General features: G+C 40.1%; 2 protein-coding genes and 1 long non-coding RNA gene across 3 annotated transcripts; 2 read left to right on the top strand and 1 right to left on the bottom strand.

The window, feature by feature from the left end:
- Window positions 1-513: 513 nt before the first annotated feature.
- Window positions 514-4,003, bottom strand: LOC136268180 (nucleotide exchange factor SIL1-like). The gene is made up of 4 exons (XM_066063438.1): window positions 3,223-4,003; window positions 2,904-3,171; window positions 2,813-2,850; window positions 514-955 (listed from the first exon to the last, which is right to left on the bottom strand). Exons 1-4 carry the CDS (start codon window positions 3,927-3,929, stop codon window positions 709-711), a joined length of 1,260 nt encoding a protein of 419 aa, XP_065919510.1. The 5' UTR covers window positions 3,930-4,003; the 3' UTR covers window positions 514-708.
- Window positions 3,963-19,842, top strand: LOC136268181 (WD repeat-containing protein 54-like). The gene is made up of 8 exons (XM_066063440.1): window positions 3,963-4,264; window positions 4,517-4,579; window positions 4,639-4,696; window positions 4,744-4,788; window positions 4,844-5,078; window positions 19,351-19,513; window positions 19,556-19,615; window positions 19,664-19,842. The coding sequence occupies exons 1-8, from the start codon at window positions 4,049-4,051 to the stop codon at window positions 19,793-19,795; spliced, it is 972 nt and encodes a 323-aa protein (XP_065919512.1). The 5' UTR covers window positions 3,963-4,048; the 3' UTR covers window positions 19,796-19,842.
- Window positions 7,212-8,583, top strand: LOC136236247 (uncharacterized). The gene is made up of 2 exons (XR_010692042.1): window positions 7,212-7,340; window positions 8,028-8,583. It is a non-coding gene; the product is annotated as an uncharacterized lncRNA (long non-coding RNA).
- Window positions 19,843-20,069: the final 227 nt, after the last annotated feature.

A 20,069-nucleotide genomic window follows, 5' to 3' on the forward strand; every position in this document is an offset into this window, starting at 1 on the left:
CTTTCAGTGCTATAGTGCAATATAAGCATGAAGCATAAATAAACTACCAATTACAACCATCATCAACACAGAGAATTAATATACAGTATAACCTCACTTAGTGGCCAGGTCCAGCAAGTCCGAGGCCAAGTGAGAGGCAGTCAAGGTATCACTGCAAAAGTTGCTGCTCTTAGGTGCACATTTTCACTACTGAAAGCTGTACCCATTATTCTGGCCTTATACTTTTCTGACCATTATGTCTCAAGTAACGTTGGAATAATTGGTACAGTGTATGTTCCTACCTTTCTCTGATAAACTCTACATAGTGTGTTTAGATCAATTGTAAATATTGCTGTTACAGCTAGGCAGTGGCTGGTTTGTTGAAAACCTCAATAATTAGGCCACTTTGTTTTATGGCCACATTAATGAGGTTTTCGGTAATAGGGCCACTAAGCATGGGTCCCATAGGTGACTCTATTAATGAGGTTTCGCTGTAATTGTGAAGCCTTTATGGCAAGTTTAAAATCATCCACATCATAATGTCACATGGTATATGTTCTATTAAAGTAGTTAGCACACACCACACAGTTCCTCACTACTGCACTAGGAGATTAGTGTCTGTAGGACACCAACTTCGTGGTATTTACAAAAAGCCAGAAAGTTAGCTACTTGTACAGTATATACAAAAATAAAATTTTATGTCAAAAATTGACTTGACATTGTAAGTTTTCATTGTTTTTCAATTTTCTGATTAATTCTGTACAATAATTCAGTCACAGTTTTGAGCAGTTCTTCATCCTGCTGTTCATTCAGTCCTCTCCTCAGTTCCTCCAACACCATGTGATGTTGTGTGAAGTCACAACCATCAAGAAGGTTCATCATTGTCACTACAGCTACACACAACTTGTCCACTTCTCTTGGCAGCAAACTGGACACCATTTCACACCATCCTGATGTGGATAAGTAGTCAGATAACCTGCAGTGGAGGGAGATCACCAAACACCATTGTACAACTAATATATGGCACGCAGATAAGGAACTGAGACGAGGTCTGAACCTCTTACTATTATAGCTATATTCCAGTGTGATCTTCTTTAGACATGTATTCACAAGAAGTCGAGCATACTGTGATACACAGACAATACATGCTTGAGGTGTAGCCACAAGGGTACCCCTGATCTGAATGCAGAGTTGACACAGTAAAATGCAGATAGATACGATAGGAGGTGAACAGCTGCTGGCTGAAAAACTTCATCTGTTTTTCAAAGGATGATATTTAGTGTAGGTGTGTACACAGACCAGCAGGAGGAAGCAGATGCTTAGAATATTGCACCCATTACTGTAGGCAGGAAGGTAGCACACAGTCACATGGTTACTCACATCCATGCTGTACCTATCAGGGCCATGGTAGCAGGGGCGGATCCAAGATATTGCTAAGGGGGAGGGCACACAGGTAGAAGTCACTCAACAGTGTGTGAAGCACACTGTGAAATGCAAAGCATGAGCCTTCTAGGGGGTCTGGGGGCATGCCCTCCAGGAAATTTTGAAAATTTAATGTTCTGAGATTGAATTTGGTGACAATTTTGACTGAAATTTGTTGATAGCTCAAACACTGGAAAATACTGAGTTAAAAACCAGAATTAGTGTAAAGGTCTAGACTGCTCCCTAAGGAAATTTTGAAAATTTAATGTTCTGAGATTGAATTTAGTCTGAAATTGTTGATAGTTCAACACTGGATGATACTGAGTTAAAAAACATGCAGAATTAGTTTAAACTGCTCCCTAATGAAATTTTGAAAACTTAACATTATGAGATAATTTGGACTAAAATTTGTAAATGCTTATGAAAATTCAATGCTGGAAGCATGAATGCTATTGAGCTATAGTAGCTATAAAGAAATTTTGAAAAACTGACTTTTTTGAGAATGATTCTGGTGCTAATTTTGGCTGAAATTAAGTTAAATTAGCATAAGGTCCCCTGCACAAGCATCACAAAAAATTCAGGTATTAGTGCAGCTGCATCTCCAGAGAATTTCTATAGTCACTAGGGTGTGGATAGAGTCATTAACTCAATTTAGAACAGGTGTTTTAGTTGTTTAAAACGATAAACAGTGTTTTATAATTATGTTACTCTTGACTGTTTTATTCGAGTAAATGACTGTTCTATTAGAGTATCTTGATTTCTAAACGTAGAGGGTGCTCTATCCCACCTAATTCTTCTTGTGCTATGTCAATATGGGTAACAATTTGTTACAGACACACTTAATATATTACACATAGTCATAAACTGTATAAAAATGTTTTGAATTATGTCTAAGGTGCCTAGCTATGTTCAATGAGCAACACTATAAAAAAATTCTGAAGGGGGGGAAGGCAGTGGCCCCCCTGGATCTGCTCCTGGGTAGCAACCTGCTCTCATGCCAGTTAGCAGGTAACATAAATGGCCATTAGTGTCAGTTACTACGAGATACACATCTCTCTGTATCAAGAGATTCGAGCACCCCCGTTAGAATTCAAGTTTAAAATTAGAGTATATTGCATGTACTTCAGTGATATTTCTAAGGATTATACTGGTCGGATTTAAGAGGGTACTGGTCGGATTTTAGAGGTACTGGTCACTTTGAGCCACTGCTGACCAGTGTGGGCAGAACCCTGTACTATATAATTAATCATGATCATTAGTCCTAAATACTGCAGAAATATTAACATCATGATAATATTGTTTAACAAAAATTCAAACCACATAAATATCATTTCATTACTACATCACGGTTTTATGATATACAATACCGAATTACCACAGTGACACAGTCCTACACAATACAATGGCTCACCATTTAACTTCTTGAGAGCCGTCACTATACCTTGCTACCTAACAAAATCCAGTCACACACACCACTTCAGTAGTTATAACCTTAATCTTACCTCTTCCACTATTAGATCTGTTATCATTGTAAGAAGTTTTACTTGATATCTGCTACCTCGTTGTACCAAGTCTGATTTGCTGAGAATATTAAATCCATCATGGATAAAGGTGAAATTATAAACTGCTCTATAGTTGAGCCTTAGTAAGGCTGATAGTGCATACACTGCTCTCCTATACGTGACCTCTTGTTTACCACTAGCACCAATCATAGCCGTCAGGTAACCAAGGGAACCATATCTCAAGCAAGCCTCTTGAACAACTTGGTTACTAGGGGGGAATGATAATAATTCAATGTTAACACCTCCTTCAGCCAATCACCTTTGAGCTGCTGCACCGATCACATGAGCTGCACAAGCCTGTACACTATCATTGGTGTGCTCTAACAGGAGTACCACCAGCTGTAGTCCACCAATTATGTCAAGATCTCGAGCATTGTCTATTTGGTGTACATGATACTCCAGCTCTGTTAAGGCAAATATCAAGTCCTCCAAACTGCTAGTCTTGTCAGTAAGGATCACCACAAGTTTGGTCATTATTTTAACATCATCAGTGGCCCAGGCTGATAACTGTGGATCAACCTTTCTATTAGTCATTGAATTAGGAGCTGAACTTTTATCATCTGATGATGGTGCATGTGTTAACAACATCACGTCATTATTTTCGTCATGTGATGACGCATCTTCCATTTCTTCAATTGTAAATGGTTTAGTTTGCTTGTTAATAATTCCTCTTCTGTCGCTGTAGCCATAATGATGTATCCTTCTCCTGTCCCCCATTTTCTCATCATCCTCTTCATCAATTAGTTTAGCTTCTTTTTCCCCAGTCTGGAGGTTTATTCTTATGTGTAGGCCAGCAGGCACGGCCTGTCCAGGACTGATAGACTGCCATTGATTAGTAGGAATAAACACTGTCGAATTGACCTCATTCGTTGTGTCCTCGTCTTCAACCGTAACAGTAATGTCTTCCTCCTCACCTAACGAACATAATAACAGGGATAGTATTAGCAGTAAGCGACCGTAGTTCATGACCCAGGGTGATGAGCTTTGTGCCTACCCTATTCTAACTAGTGCTCCCCGTATTCTAATGTTTTGATGCAATTTGCACAAGTCCTGAATACTGGTTAACGTTCCTTCACACCCGCCAAATGGCTTACACAAGAGAAGAGCCGATAAGTTTTAAAGGTAGTACTTCGCCACTTCCCAACAACCTCGCCATATTGCCATCAGAGAAAGGAATCAGTTTTGCTCTAGTAGACAGGTCGATAGCTCACGTTGTTCATGTGGAAGAAAATGTCGTTAAGTCGCAGCAACGCATCTCCTACAAGCATCCTTTACTAGAGGCACCCGTGCCTCTCACACAGGTGAGCTAAGAAAGCCAGCAGCCTGCCCCATTTCCTGGTGATTTACACTTGAAACTCCCCTTTATCTTTACATTTGTCACAGGGTTGCGCCAAAAGGCTTTGAGCCTGTAGGAGGATGCCCTTTTGTCGGTCTTTCAATGCTTATAAAAATACCGTTATCTTGAGTGCAACTTCCCCCCAATTGGGGCACAAGAACCAGTGTTGTTGGGTGTTGCAGGGGTCAGCAGTATTACTCTGTGTGATTAATTGCAGGTAAGATGCTGCCAGCTGGATGATCAGGCTATTTTAGTGTTCACATGTTTCTGTGGAGTGCAGGTATGGTGATGTTAATTATAGTGGTATATGCAAAGTGTGGTATTTATTACTGGTAACAGATATGTGACATGACAGGGGATGTAATGTACAGCTACTTGATTGAAGATAAGCAACAAGGTGACGCCTGAATGTTGTTGGTAACCATAGCAACATGTTTGTCATAGACTACACACGAGGGATCACATGTCTCCATGACACTGTGTTTGTTGGTAAGGGATTTGGTGTTGCTTTCAAATGGTAGTTACATGTGTGTTGGTTGAGTAGGAACCTCTGGTGGCAAAGTACTGCGATTCTCAGTGTCAAAGGGAGACAGCAAGGTGGTGTCACAACTACAAGAGCTGAGCCTTGAGGGTGGGGACCAGTGTGCTGTCTACTGCCTGGATGTGACGTATAATGGACAGTTAGTGTGTGGAGATATTCTAGGGAATATCACAGTCTGGGCACAACCTGCACAATCAGCTACAGTGCAGTCTCAATTTGATGGAGCCAATGGATTAAAGTGTGTTATGTGTAGAGTGTGTGTGCAGTGCGTGTCTGTGTAACTCATACTGTATCAAGGTGTTGACTGTAGTGTGCGACATGCTTTTCAATGTAAATTCTGTGTGCAACAATTGCACAAAAGTTTTTGTTTGAAGTTTTTACGCCACAATTTGTTTACTACGTAGCAGCTAGCTACTAGCAATTTGCTGGCTTAATACTATTAACTTTAAAACATTTTGTGAATCAAAATGTGAGGAACAGCATTTTTTTACCACTGCATCAGTGCTACAAAAGATTGTGAGAAGCATTCACAGTAGTCAGTTGGCTCTATTTTTACTATTGCTCTAGTTGCTACTTGCTAGGCATTTACTGGTCATTTAATAGACCATACTATCACTTGCTGTCACAAAAACATTGATGCAGAAATTGACAGCTAGCTTATGTTATCTATATAAAAAAAATTTTGAAGCGTAAAATTTAACTTTTATTTAAAGTGAATAGAGGTTTATATTGCATGAAAATCAAAGTAAATTATCATGGTACAAGGCAAACCCTTCAAGTGATGTCAAAGTGTATAGACTATGTAAGCAGACTTGTCAGATATAAAGCAGATAGTTATTATCTACTTCTATCCCACTGAAGCCCTACATCAAAGTAAAACACGGGAGTATATGGTAGTTAAACCCCAGGAATGGTAGTTAAACTCCAGTGCATATATGTGACCATCTCAGCAAAAACCCGTCTAGTTTGCGCAAGCATGCATATTGAGAAAAATAAAATTTCAAAAAAAATTGGTGAAATTACACGTGTTACAAAGAAATTTTACGCAAGTTTTAATTGAGCCATTACTCAGGAAAGGAAGCATTAAATCAATTAAACCTATATACCATCTTATTTGCCTACTCATGGGGAGCTTGAAAATCTTTGATTTATTTCTGTAGCCCCAATGGTTTGTGTGTCACATGCATTTGTTTACGATGCGGTAAATGTAAACAATATCGTCACCGTTTCTTCAATAAAACTGCCTTTATATGCCTATGCACAAGTGACTGCAGGGCTAAAACTATGCCTTGGTTGCTCTGCCAATCCATGGTGAACACTGTAATCCAAATCCAAACTTTGTAGACTAATCCAAACTAGGCCTGGGTGGTATACCGGTTTCATTGGTAAACCACGGTACTTTACAGATACCGGTATAGATACCGAACATATTTTGCAATATCGTGATACCGCCAGTTAATTATGAGGTGTCACGAGACCTAACATGACACGTCGTGATGAAAGAAAAACAATGTCAGATTCAAGTAGTGACCTCGTGGCAAAGAAAGGAACCACATCCTACATTTGGAATTTCTTCGGCGTAAAGGATAATGATAAAGAAAAGGATAAAGCCGTATGTAAACAATGCCACAAGACTGTTCTCACTTCAGGCGGTAATATGTCGAATTTATCGAGCCATTTGTATTATCACCATCTGAAAGAATATGCCTCTGTTGTCGAAGCGAAGAATTCCAAGAAAAAGAAAGAAGCATCCGGGTCTAGCAAGACGAAGCAAGAATTAACCTTACCAGCAGCCATTGAGCGAACTCAGCCTTATCCTAGTGGCAGCAAGCGGGCTGAAGAAATCACCAATGCCCTGTCACATTTCATCGCCAAAGAAATGATGCCATTCAACATCGTAGAACGGCCAGGTTTTAAGAAGCTGTTGAGTAGACTTGATGAACGATACGAAGTTCCATCTAGGAAGTATTTTACAAAGACGGCCATACCAGCTCTCTATGCGGATACAAGGGGAAGAATATCAGAATCAATAAAGAATGCTGAGTATTTCTCCATCACTACAGATATGTGGTCTTTTAATACAATGCAGCCTTACCTTGCAGTTACCATCCATTTTGTTAATAAGGAATGGGAATTGCAGTCTCATTGTCTACAAACCACCTTTGTTCCTGAAGACCACACTGCTGATTGTCTAGTGATGGCTTTGCAGGGTGTGCTGGAGTCATGGGGATTGCCAGAAAATAGACTAGCTTGTGCTACTTCTGTCAATGGGTCCAACATTGTAGCAGCTATGAGAAAACTAAATTGGACCTGGCTACCGTGCTTTGGCCATAATTTACACCTGGCCATAACTAACTCAATGAAAGGTGATAGTCGGATTACACGTGCAATTGACATCTCACATAAAATTATAAACACATTTTCACATAGTTGGAAAAAAAAGAGGGACTTAACTCAACTTCAGGTTGACTTAAACTTACCAAGCCACTCACTAGTCACTGTAAGTTAATAATAACAAATGTGACTGAATTTGACAAAACAAGGCTTCGACGCACGAAGCTTTGTTAGGAGATATGGCGATTTTAACGAATCATTGTGTAATAACTTCCCAGTGCCTACAGCTGTACAAACAAAATTTGCACCAATTGTTCATCTGTTCACTAGCTATCACTGAGTGGGTGTATACATATCTGATACCCAAAATTTGCCCTGTTTTGAGCAGCTTTTTTTGAGTGGGTAATAATATCACAGGAGGTAGTAATAGGGTGGGAGGGTGGGGGTGGACGGTGGTCTTAATATACGGGTATAAAATGAAGTAAGAAGACGATTGGAATCCAGGGGCCAAGTTTGGGCTCTCCATGGCCCTCAAATTACTCCAAATTGACTGAGAACACTATTGGCGAGCTCTCTGTGAAGTCCCAGCTCACTACACACCATTATCACAAAGCCATGGCCATTTAATGGTGCCAATCTCACACTCGTGGCTTTGACAGGGTCGGAAGAAAGCTGCTACAGAAACCAGACTTGTCAGTGCTGAAGGAAGTACAGTGTGAAATATGATAGTGTATTAGACCAGCAATCCATTTCTGGTAAAATCGTAAGTTTGATTTTGTGTGTGTGGAAGCCTTGTTATGTGAAATCCGGTCACAAATATACATTTCATTTTTTATTATAATTTTTTTCTCAGGAATGTGTTACTAGATGGGGTACCAGGTACAAAATTCTCCAACGATTGCTGGAGCAAGAGAAAGCTGTGTGCCAAGTACTTGGAGCAGATCCCAAAACTAGTCATCTTAAGCTCCGGTGGCAGGATACAGAGGTAATAGAATCAATTGTGGGTGCACTAAAACCAGTAGCTGACTTCACTGACGCTTTAGCTGCTGAAAAGCAGGTGACCGCCTCTTGTTTGAGACCAATGATGGAACACCTCAATACAGAAGCACTGGTAGAAAATGAAGGAGATACTACCCTGAAAAAAGATATACAACATAAGATCAAACAATACATGAACACAAAATACGATGATGACAACACAAGGGAATTAATCATCTTGGCTACTATCTTGGACCCACGTTTCAAGCCAAACTATTGTACTGAAGAGGACAAAACCACTTTGCAAGAAAAAATTATAGCTGAATGGAAAATTGTAGCCCGAAGGATAGAAGAATCAGCCGCACCGGGAGAAATAACATTAACACAAGCAAGTCAACAGGACGAGGCTGTCCAAGCTCCTATAAAGAAAAGGCAGGTTATATAGAGCCGGTACCGGTTACACTGTTTTGCCGGCTATTTTGCCGGCAGTGGAGGGTATAATACTTAGAATGTTACGTGCATTAAAAAAAAACTTGTACAAAAAACCTAAGAAAGCGAAAAAAAAAAGTTGTCTAAGCGAGGGTTCGAACCCGGGCATCCGTACTCATAAGCAATGTTTGTAACGATTATACCACCGGTGCTGCAGCTAGTCATATTATTTAGTTTCTGCGTTATAAACATCTGACTGAAGTGAACAAGAGTGAAGAAGAAACCAAAGCTGAACCCTAGCCTACCCCTAACGCTAAGGAACTACTTTTCGCATCCCCTAAAGTTGAATGCTCGGGGCAACCTACTAGTGCTGGCACAATAGCCGTTAGTGTTTGCAAACCGGTACCGGCTAAATATACACTTCGTAAAGAAAAAAAGAAAATTATCTGACATACTAGATCAAAGGAAAACATCTACATCTACAACTAGAGCTAAGAGTGTTGAACAGCGTATCCAAGATGAATTGAGCCAGTACTTACTGCTACCTTGCCCAGAAATTAAATCTAACCCTCTTGAGTGGTGGAAAATTCACCAGGAACATTTTCAAGTACTGTCGACATTGGCTAAAAAGTATTTGTCAGTTTGTGCAACTAGTTGTGCATCGGAGAGGGTATTTAGTACTGGTGGCAATGTAGTAACTCCAAGCCGCTCTTCCAGAAAAGGTTAATCAACTGGTTTTTTTAGCACAAAATCTTTAACCCTTAGTCCCTTACTTATCCTTATACTGTTATTTACAATACCTTATTATCATCATTATACCTATAATACTCACAAGTGATAACTAGTCCCTTACTTAGTCCTTATACTGTTATTACTTATTGTCATTATACATGTACCTATAATACTCACCTTGTGTGTGCGTGTCACCAATAGTAACTATTAACTATTCATTCAGTATTACTAATACCGTGATATATTAATATCAAGATATATCGTTTTCCAATTTCTGATACCGCCCAGGCCTAATCCAAACGGAAGTTATGGCTGCTAATGTAAACGTCTGTAGTTTATTTAATAGTTATACCACGGCTGCGAGGGATTTTGCTGATATATACACCCGAGGGCCTCAGGCCCAAGGGCTGCAGGTGTATATGTCAGCAAAATCCCAAGCAGCCGTGGTATAAGTGATATATATCACTTGGGGCGCACTCATCTAATAGGTGAAAGAACTAACGAGAACTCTGTTTTATACAGTAGCATCTGAAAATCGATCGTGGTTTTAAAAGCGATTAGCCATCAAAACGTTGTCCATACGTTAAAACGTCATTAATACGTTACTGTGCTTCAACACGCTATGTTAGAAAACTTGCGATTGTGGGATTGAGTTTATATTGTTATCATTTTTGTACTAAGTAAGCCTACTAACTTTGCCATTAGGACAGTAAGTAAGTTTTAAGTACTTAGGACTGTAAGTTACTAACCTATTTCAATGTAGCAGTAGTAGTTTTTCTGTTCTGTGGTCTGTTTAAAGGCTGATACGCGGTTGGTAGAAATACGCATCCACAATCGCCCAAACAATTATTTTGTGCCTTCATTATCCTTTACTAACAACCAACTAGTCCATCTTAAAGAATATACTCAGTTTAGCAACCACTACAAAATTGAGTCCCACAATACAAAGCTCTATGTCGCTCAATATAACGAGTCAAAGCGTATCGTTGCTTTGAACTGGCTGGGCATCAAAGTCATTGGCAAACCGCTTTCCCATGATATTTCCCAGGAAATATGCAAGTTAAACACCGAGCGGCGCCTTTTAACACCCACGCTAAAGTGGTATATTTTTAGTATGGTCACTGTACAAATCAATTTCCTTGCTTTTCCTACTTTCTAGCACTGTAATTCCAAAACTACTCACCATAATTGACTGAAATTTGGTGAACTATTTCCTTGGACAATGCAGATAATGCTGAGAAAATAAAAAGACATTCGGAAGTTGTGCGAACTAGACGGGTTTTCGCTGAGATGGTCACATATGGAAGACAACATATATTTACACATTCAATTGAAAGAAGTGCCATCAAAGCAAATTAAAGCCTTGCACATACAAAACTATAAGCTCAGCAAAAATTGAAGCCATACACATTGTAAAACTATAATCTCACACTCAATCAAGGGTGCATAATCGAGTGTGTGGGTGTCTGGGGATGAGACTAGATTATATAGTAAACCACAAGTTCAGCAAAAATTGAAGCCACACCCAACTGACATGCTTGTCTAGCCTTATTTACACATTGTTTGTGAACTTGACTGCTTCAAAAGGTGGGATAGAAGCGAGTTAAATCCCACCTGCACTCGTAGGATATCTAGTTATCTTTAGTGTTGTTTTAGTAACTAAAACTAAAAGTTGTTTTAGTTGAGGCTTTTACTTTTAGTTATCTGAAACTGAAGCTAAAACTGAAGTTTTTATGATTTTTCAAAAGACTAAAGGTGCCTCAATTTTTACATTGTACCTTATACTACAGTTGTGCAACTAAAAATATTACTAAATGTTAACAAATAACTAAAACTAAAACACTTATGCAATTGACAATTGACTAAAACTAAAAGTATTTACTACCTATAAAACTTGTTGCTTGTTTAAAACTACAAAAGTACTTTGCTATTCTGTATTGTAGTAACACTTACACACATAACTGTTCTTCATTGTTAACGGGCTGAACATAGCAGCGTAGTGGCCATCTTAGAAACAGGCACAAAGTTAGGATGGTTACAGCCAGTGAAAGCCATGCCCGCTACTGAGCTACCACAGGTATTACACCTAGATGCAGAAACCTCAGAGGAGCCTGCAGAAATTACTGCCCAAACATGGGGCCAATCATGTAGGGAGCAACAACTAATTGACCGGTTGGATGTGGAATGTAAATGAAACAGAGAAGGATGGCTTAATAGCGGTGCTTGAAGAATTTAGTGAAGTGTTTGCTCTTGATCCTAAGGAGGTAGGTCGCACAGAATTAGTACAACATAAAATCAACACTGGGGAGCATGCACCAGTTAAGCAATCTCCTTGTCAAATCCCTTTCTCCATGCGTAATAAAGTTGAGGAAATGGTTGAAGAATGGTGTAACTGAACATTCTGCAAGCCCTTGGGCTAGTCCAATAGTATTGGTGTCAAAGCCAGATGGCTCAATCCGCTTCTGTGTGGATTATTGTTGTCTGAATGCAATAACAAAACTAGATGAGTTTCCACTACCCCGCATCAATGACTCCCTGAATCTACTGGCAGGAATGAGGTACTTTTCTACCCTAGACTTAGCCACTGGTTACTGGCAAGTTGGTATGTCTCCAGACTCTAAGGAAAAAACAGCGTTCATGACCCATGAAGGGTTGTATGAATTTTCAGTGATGCCATTCAGGCTGTGCAATGCACCAGCCACATTTCAAAGATTAATGGAAGTAACATTGCGTGGCTTAGCAAGGCACAAATGCATTGTGTACTTTGACGACATTTTAGTGATGGGACAAAGCTTTCAAGAACACTTGCGTAATCTGTGGGAAGTATTAAGCTGGCTACAACTTGCGGGTTTAAGATTAAAGCCCTGGAAGTGTCACCTAATCAAAACAGAATCAAAGTATTTGGGATATGTGGTATCACTTGCAGGAGTGAATGCAGACCCAGAGAAAGTCGAGGCTATGAGAAGTTATACAAGACTGCAGAATTTAAAGCAACTCAGATCTTTTCTTGGCTTGGTGTCGTATTGCAGGAGGTTTATACCACGGTTCTCACAAGTAGCTGCACCTTTGTATGCACTGACAAAGAAGGATGTGCCATACTATTGGACTGCACAATGTCAACATACATTCGATCAGTTGAAACAGACACTAACTCAAGCTCCGGTACTTGTTTTCCCACACTTTTCAAAGACTTTCATCTTAGAAACAGATGCTTCTGGTACAGGACTGGGAGCTGTGTTATCTCAGAATCAAGAAGATGGTAGACCTAAGCCCCTTTGCTATGCCCCTTCAAAAAAAAACTATGGAGTGTCAGAATTGGAAGCATTGGCAGTAGTGTGGGCAGTAAAACACTTTTGTGTTTACTTTTATGGTCATAAGTGTGACGTGTACACTGACCATGAGGCACTTTTGTCACTGCTGAATACCCCACACCCTTCAGAAAAGTTGGCTTAGCATTACAGGAGCTTGACTTGTCTATTCACTACCGACCCGGCAAATTGAACCAGTCAGCGGACAGCTTATCCAGATGTGCATTGAATGAGGTTGGCTGTGTAGATGTAACAGTAGACACACCGCCTAGACAGACTGCCTCAGCTAGCGAGTTGCAATCCCAGATACCTTCAGCAAAGGACAGGGAGGATGTGCCACTGGACAGCATACCTTTGGAAACAAGCAGGGGGGAGGTTCCGTTGAATGTGAGGCAAGCATTGGACCCAGAATTACAAATTGTCATGAAGTACCTACAGACAGGAGTGCTCCCAATGGAGGATAAGAAAGCTAGGGAACTGATCCTAGGGAAAACCAGATATGTTGTCATAGATGACACCTTGTATCATGCAACAGCTGATATGTCTTTAAGAATTGTGTTACCAACAAGTATTTGACTAATATTGTTTATCATACCCCCACCGTAGTACTAGGAGTCTGAAACTTGCTCTGAATCTGTCTTTTCCACTCATCCATAGTCTAGTTAGGGCTTCTCAATTTCCCAAGAATATCCAGTAGACGTGTTATAAATACTATTGTGACTGGGGAGCCTGTGTCAACCAGGACTTTCACAGGGTGGCCCTCCAATTAAATCTCCACATGTATAGATGGACCCAGTGCTGGATCTTTGGATTCGTCTGTTAGCTTTACAACGTGTATAACTGCTGTCTGCAGGGCTAATGCCTCCTGGAGCTCTGCATCCTGTAACTTATTCCTTAATTGATCAACTCTCTGTTGAACGTGCTTAAGTTCTGCTTCTTTCTCATGCTCCTGGCTAGAAACATAGTTGAATAATGTCTTACCACTTTGCAGCCCCCCCCCCCCCCCAATTGTCCCTTCGATTCTAATGGCTTCCCTCACCGTAACTGGGTGCATTGCTTCTTGAAATGACCACTCTGTTCCACACACGAAATACTTGCGATCACTATCATGGATTGTCTCTTGCACCTGCTGCCTTCCTGGCAAGCTTCCTTCTGGTATTAGTCTGGGTGGTCTTGGCATTAACGGCACTCGCAAATTACAGTTTTGCTTCTTCTAGCCTGGATTTCATTAGTAACTGGTCAAATGTTCCTTCGTTTCCAGCCACTTTAAGTCTTATCTCTGGTTTTAAACCAGCAACAAACTGACAAGTCAAAACGGTCTGACCCAATTTTTCTGCCTCAACACTGCCTCTCTCTGAATAAGGGTAAGCACACTGGTACAGTCTGTTAAGGTCTTGTGCATATTCCTCAACACTTTCTTTTGGCTGTTGCTTCTGCCCATGAAATAGTCCACTCTGAACAGAGTTGATATGTACAGGTTTGAATCACTCAGTAAAGGCAGCAGTAAGTGCTTCATCCGAGGTTCTTTGGTGAGACGGACATGTCCGATAAAAGCATAAGCCTGTCCCTATAATCAAGTCACCAAGTTGGCTAAGTTTGCTCTCCCTTTTCAATGGCAAACAGAGACCACTAGCTCGAATTGTTCTAGCCATTCTTCAAATGGTTCCGCTTCTGAAATACCATCATATTTCATCACTGGTGGCACCTGGAAACTTATTGGAAAGAATTCATAATAGTCCAGTGGCTGTGAAGTGGGTCTCACAGGTAGCAGCAATGATAGAAAGGGTCCGCTTACCATCAACAAACTGCAAGCACTGCTGCTGCTTGGTAGAAGACCCACGGAGCTCATACTAGTCATAGGAATAAGTGATGGGACTGATGATTTGTAACTGGAACGTACTCCGTAGGCAGAGCCATGAGGGAAGAGGAATTCGGAGGCTGACACGTTTAGTCCAGCTGTATACCCGGTTAACTCACGGGCAGCAAGCATAGTTCGTACAGTTGACAGTGGAGCTCCATAAGACGTTAGCGACAACCCAGGGGTACACCGTGCACTACTCTGCACAACACTCTGATCAACTACACCAACACTTGACCGCGGTTCATACCCAACAGACTGTTGAGGTAGACTACAAGTACTTAAGTCATGAACAGCCATACTAACGGTGGTGCTGTGCAACGAGGCCTCGTTAATGCTTGGTACTGGATGCCGCTCCAGTGTACTGGCGCGTGATTGTAACTCAGACAATAAATTATTTTGTGCACGCAATGAGTTTAATTCTAATTGACGCTCATTACCCTCTGTGATGAGCTGCTCCACTTTCCTGGTCTGGTCTTCCAACTGCTTGGCCAGGGACTTCACTGATTCTTCCCTGGCCTGCTTCGCTGTCTCCAGGTCCACTTGTAGCTTCTACGCTATAGTTTTCCATTCATCGGCATCCTGCTCTGCCTTTATGACCCTTTCCTCACTTTCCAGTAATGGTCAATTGCCTCAATTCTTCCATTTCCGTAATAAGTCAAGTGTCAGGTTGGTCTCCCAGTGGTCCTTCAGCATGCAACTTATTGTTTTCAACCTGAAGAAGTTATACCTCTCGCTGGGCATTATCCAGTTGAACACGTAGAACTTCTGTCACCGACATTCCTGTGCTGTTCGATTTGGACAAGCCCCCAAATGTAGTGGGTTATGATTCTACTAGAGAGAAGACGCGACAAATAACCACCTCATGTTAGCTCAAGTGGCCAGACTACTTCTTTTTAAAAGCCCACCACTGATTACAATTTACAGTTATTGACCTACAATAAGTACTTCCTATACAAATACAACTACATACTATTACATATATACAACATAAAAAATATGACTGTTGAACCTACGCATACCGCACCTGGAATGGCGCCGCGCGCCCCAGCTATATCAATTATTGTCTGAAAAGTGAATATCCATTGCGCTTCGTTATTGGCTATGTTCAACCCGTTACGCAGCAGTACGAATCAAGAACTGTTCAAAAAGCACTTCTGCAATCATAATAGCCACTATGAAAAGTATAGACGATCCGTTACAAAGGGAAGCCATCACATGCTACCACCAAATCAACACTTTTCGCTGTCAGCAAAGATGAATGGGGCACAGAGAAGGATGCTGGTATATCCATGAAGAATGCATTGTACGTACTGCAGTATGCCAAAAGGCACCTCTCAGGCTGAAAAGATGTCAAACAGTGAAAAAACCAAGCCCATAGCTTTATCTGTTATCAAGTTACGCTTGTCTGAAGTCATCAGTCAGTCAGTAGCAAATTCCATTAAATGTGAGGGGGCATAGACTATTTATACTTTTGAGTGAAACTCAGTAAACTTCCGTTTATTGTTAGGTGAATATAGTAAATTACATACATTAGGAAATTTCACTTGTATTTAAATTCTTTATGAAACAATTGAGTATTGACTTGAAATTTGAAATATGAATAGTTGGCAAGTTGTAGAATTCATAACTCAAATTCCATGACCAACTGCTATTGTTCCTTCTTCCTATGCCCCCTCACAATTTTTTTTTAAAATTCCGTAGCAGGAAAGCTTGATTGAGCTTAGTTTTACCTAACCAATACTGCCTCATCGTCGTCAGGGAAAATTGAGGCTGGTTTTTGGGTGATATTATTTCGTGGGCCACGCCTACTCCTTTTTGCCACAACAAACAAATATAATTGTGCTTTTCAATTTGCAGCTGTGTAATTTGTAGCACTTAAATACATGCATGTATATATACCCACATGGCTTTTATATGTAGGTCGAGCTTTAGTTGCAATGGCGTAATTTTGGCCAGAAAATCCCAAATATTCACGATCCCTGTTATATCAAGACAATGTCGTGCGACCCAAGAAGCCAGCGCGCAACACCGTGAGTATATTGACAGGAAGAAAGAAAGAAAATGCGATATTCGCACCTCCGTAGCTCTGTGCTGCCTTTACGAAACAAGATGATTTTTGCTGTGGACATGCCCACCAACATCAGTACTCCACACACCAAATTTGAGCAAAATCGCTTCAAGCATTCCTAAGATATGTGACTTCAAAAATTGGCTTAGTTTCTTTGTTTTTGTTCATCTTTTTGACTTACAAAAACTGCCATAAAACGCGAACACCATATCCGATTGCCTTGAAATATGGCACACATAAGGGGGATATAAAGGTGCATCTTATTTGGCTGGAATACGATAAACAGGCAAAGAGTTATTAGCGATTATTCACAAAAAATAACACCAATATTGTTGTCACGCCTACAGGGTAAACTGCTTATGGGAAGAAGCTGAAAATCAGTGGGTGAATAGGTTAACTATTGAACCTCAAACCTTTTGTGGTTTGAAAGAAATCGAGTTAAAAACCACGAAGATACAACAAAAAGACTAACAGTGTGTAACAATTATGCAATTGAGATTAGCTAATAAAAAATGACTACTTGCCATGCCTACCAGATAAACCACTTGGAGTAATGCTTTGAAAATTGCTGTACGGATGGAGTAATTATCTTAGAAAGGCTCTTCAGTGGTGTAGAAGAATCAGACTTAAAGCCACAGAATTATAACACGAAATCCAACTTTGTGTAGCGAGATCGAGATACTCTAATAGAGCAGTCATCCTAATAGAGCAGTCACCCTGAAGAGAGATCAGCTACAAACAAATCACCCAGTAGAAATATATGCTGGAAACAAATCACCATGTAGAGAGATCGGTTAGGAACAAGTCACCCAGTAGAGAGTTCAGCTAGAAACAAGTCACCCTGTAGAGAGATCAGCTACAAACAAATCACTTTGTAGAAAGATCAGCTGGAAACAAGTCGCCCTGTAGAGATATCAGCTAGAAACAGGTCACCCTGAAAGGAGTTCAGCTACAAACAATGAGAGTTTCAACTACAATTCAGTTATGTAAGAAGTCACCTTATTACCTATGTGATAATCATTCAGTGTTAAATATACAAAATTTTAATCAGACAAAAAGGTATACACACAATTGCTTTTTTTGTTCCACAATTCCTGCAGTGAAGAAAAACAAAACAAGTTAAAAGGAAGCACCAAAGCCAGTTTATGGCTGGCTTTGTGGCTTGCAAAACAGTGATATCTAAACCAAAACAGCCAAGCTGTAAAAAAAGAGTGTGGCCCCCAAAACGGCTATGGTGAAAAAAGATGTGAAATCCAAGGTGGCAGCCAAGAAATGGCTGTGATGGTAGGTTAATGGCAAAAAATTTAATAATGACAATTCAGGTGAATTTGGTGCCGAATCCTTGTGAAACTCGTTATTAAAAATTTTGCCATTAACCTACTCAGCCATTTCTTGGCCACCACCTTGGATTTCACATCTTTTTTCACCCGGGGGCCACACTCTTTTTTTACAGCTTGGCTGTTTTGGTTTAGATAGTAATATCATAACTGAAACTAAAACTCTTAAAATGTAACATCTAAAAATGTATTGAAGATGGCAACTAAAACTAACTAAAACTGTAAAAAATTAGCATCTAAAACATATTGAAGATGATAACTAAAAGTCAAGTGCATTACTAAAACAACACTAGTTAAAATTTCAGAAGGGGTTTCCTGAACCCCTGGAAACCCCCTTAATTACACCCCTGTACACCAAACACTCATGTTTTGTTTTTCAGTGGCTTGGGAAAATTTTCCCATCCTAATAAAACAGGCTGACTACGCAAAATCTGCTTGAGAAGAAACCTAGGCTGAGCCTCATTTTAAGCTTAATATATTATACATGTAACATGTGATAGAACAAACACAGAGAACAGATGGGAACAAGACAGGGCAGCTACGGTGTAAATAAGAAGCTTATTGATTCCTCAAAAACAGATTAGGGGAGAACAAAGGTAGCTATGTATTGAAAATCTTAACATACTCTAATAGAGCATTCGGATGTATTCACATGTCTTAACTACTCTAATAGAACATTGATAACGGAACACAAAAAATAATATAAATGTGCAGCTAAATCTTGAATTTTTCGTTTAAATTGGAGAAAAGTTGGATATGTATTTGGATGACTATATGGTCAATGCCTGACCAGCCATAACCCATAATAGTTGCTTAAAGGTTACCAAGCATCTATTGAAAATAGTTTATAAAATCATAAATCTAGAAGAATTTTAATGTACATCACCTGGGGGCTGTACCCCCCAGATCCCTGCACCTATAACTAATTATCAAGTCTGGAACCACCTTGGGATAATCCTGGATACTGTGCTGTAAAGTAGTGCTCTGCGATATATCGGTAATACCGTTTATCGTGATAAATTATCATAACCGATTATCATACCGCAACAGCCTTTGATAACCGATATATCGAAATACCGGTATATTGATAAATACCGCTATAGGATTGTTTTTAATCCAGCCTTTTGTGTTTAATTATCCAATTTGTTGATGGTTTAGCAGACACGCCTTGAACAAAAACTTGAGGTTGTCACATTACAATACATGCCTACTTGTACTGAACTATATTTTTTTGGGGTTTTTGGGACGATACCGCTTGATACTAGCCTAAGAAATGATGCAATAGTTACAATAGCAAACTAACTATATACCGATATACCGCGATATTTTCCTGTTACTAATACCGTGTATTCAAATTTCAATACCGCCGAGCTCTACCGTAAAGCCTTATAAATAAATAAATAAAATAAAAACTCCTGATGTATATATAATTTCTTGCTCCCTGTTGTACGTCACCTTGTCAGGTATCCTTGTGTGTCACTATGCTGCTACAAGGAGTTGGTTATCGGTGCTTATGGTAGCGGTCACATCAGGATGTTTGATGTACAGAGTGGTCAACTGAAGGTGGAGGTGTGTGCACATGCTCAATGGATCAATGCACTACACTTGGCACCCACAACAGGACTGGTGAGTTACGACAACAAACTGTGACACTATGGTGTGTTACAGGTATTGTCAGTGTCTGAAGACAGCACATGTTCTGTGTGGAAGATTGATGATGATAACCAGGTGTGTTACCATGGTAATGATGGGATACTAACCATCCTGTTTTAACAGGTTACACTGGTATTCTCAGCATCTATCACTAACATACAGCTACACGGTGGCCAGTTTTGTGACAAGTATGGCAACAAGTTCATTGTTAGTGGATATGAGGAAACACAAATATTTTGTTACACAAAACACTAACTCACAAACAACCCGATCACTTATTATGTATAATGTATCAAGAGTTAGTGTGTGTGAGGAGGGAGGGGGGGGGGGCTTATTAACTCTTGATTGTATGTGTAGAAAGTCACCTGTCAATCTGACATGTTCAAGGCAGATCAATGAGAAGCCCTTCTTCAGCCATCGATGATGATGCTACAAAACCATACCATAGACAAAAGCGTGTGTAGCCTTGTACATGGGGTATTAAAGGATCTATGCTTTGTGCATACCTACGAACTTCAACACACTTTTC

This window comes from Dysidea avara, chromosome 10, assembly GCF_963678975.1.
Source record: "Dysidea avara chromosome 10, odDysAvar1.4, whole genome shotgun sequence".
Lineage (NCBI taxonomy): Eukaryota > Metazoa > Porifera > Demospongiae > Dictyoceratida > Dysideidae > Dysidea > Dysidea avara.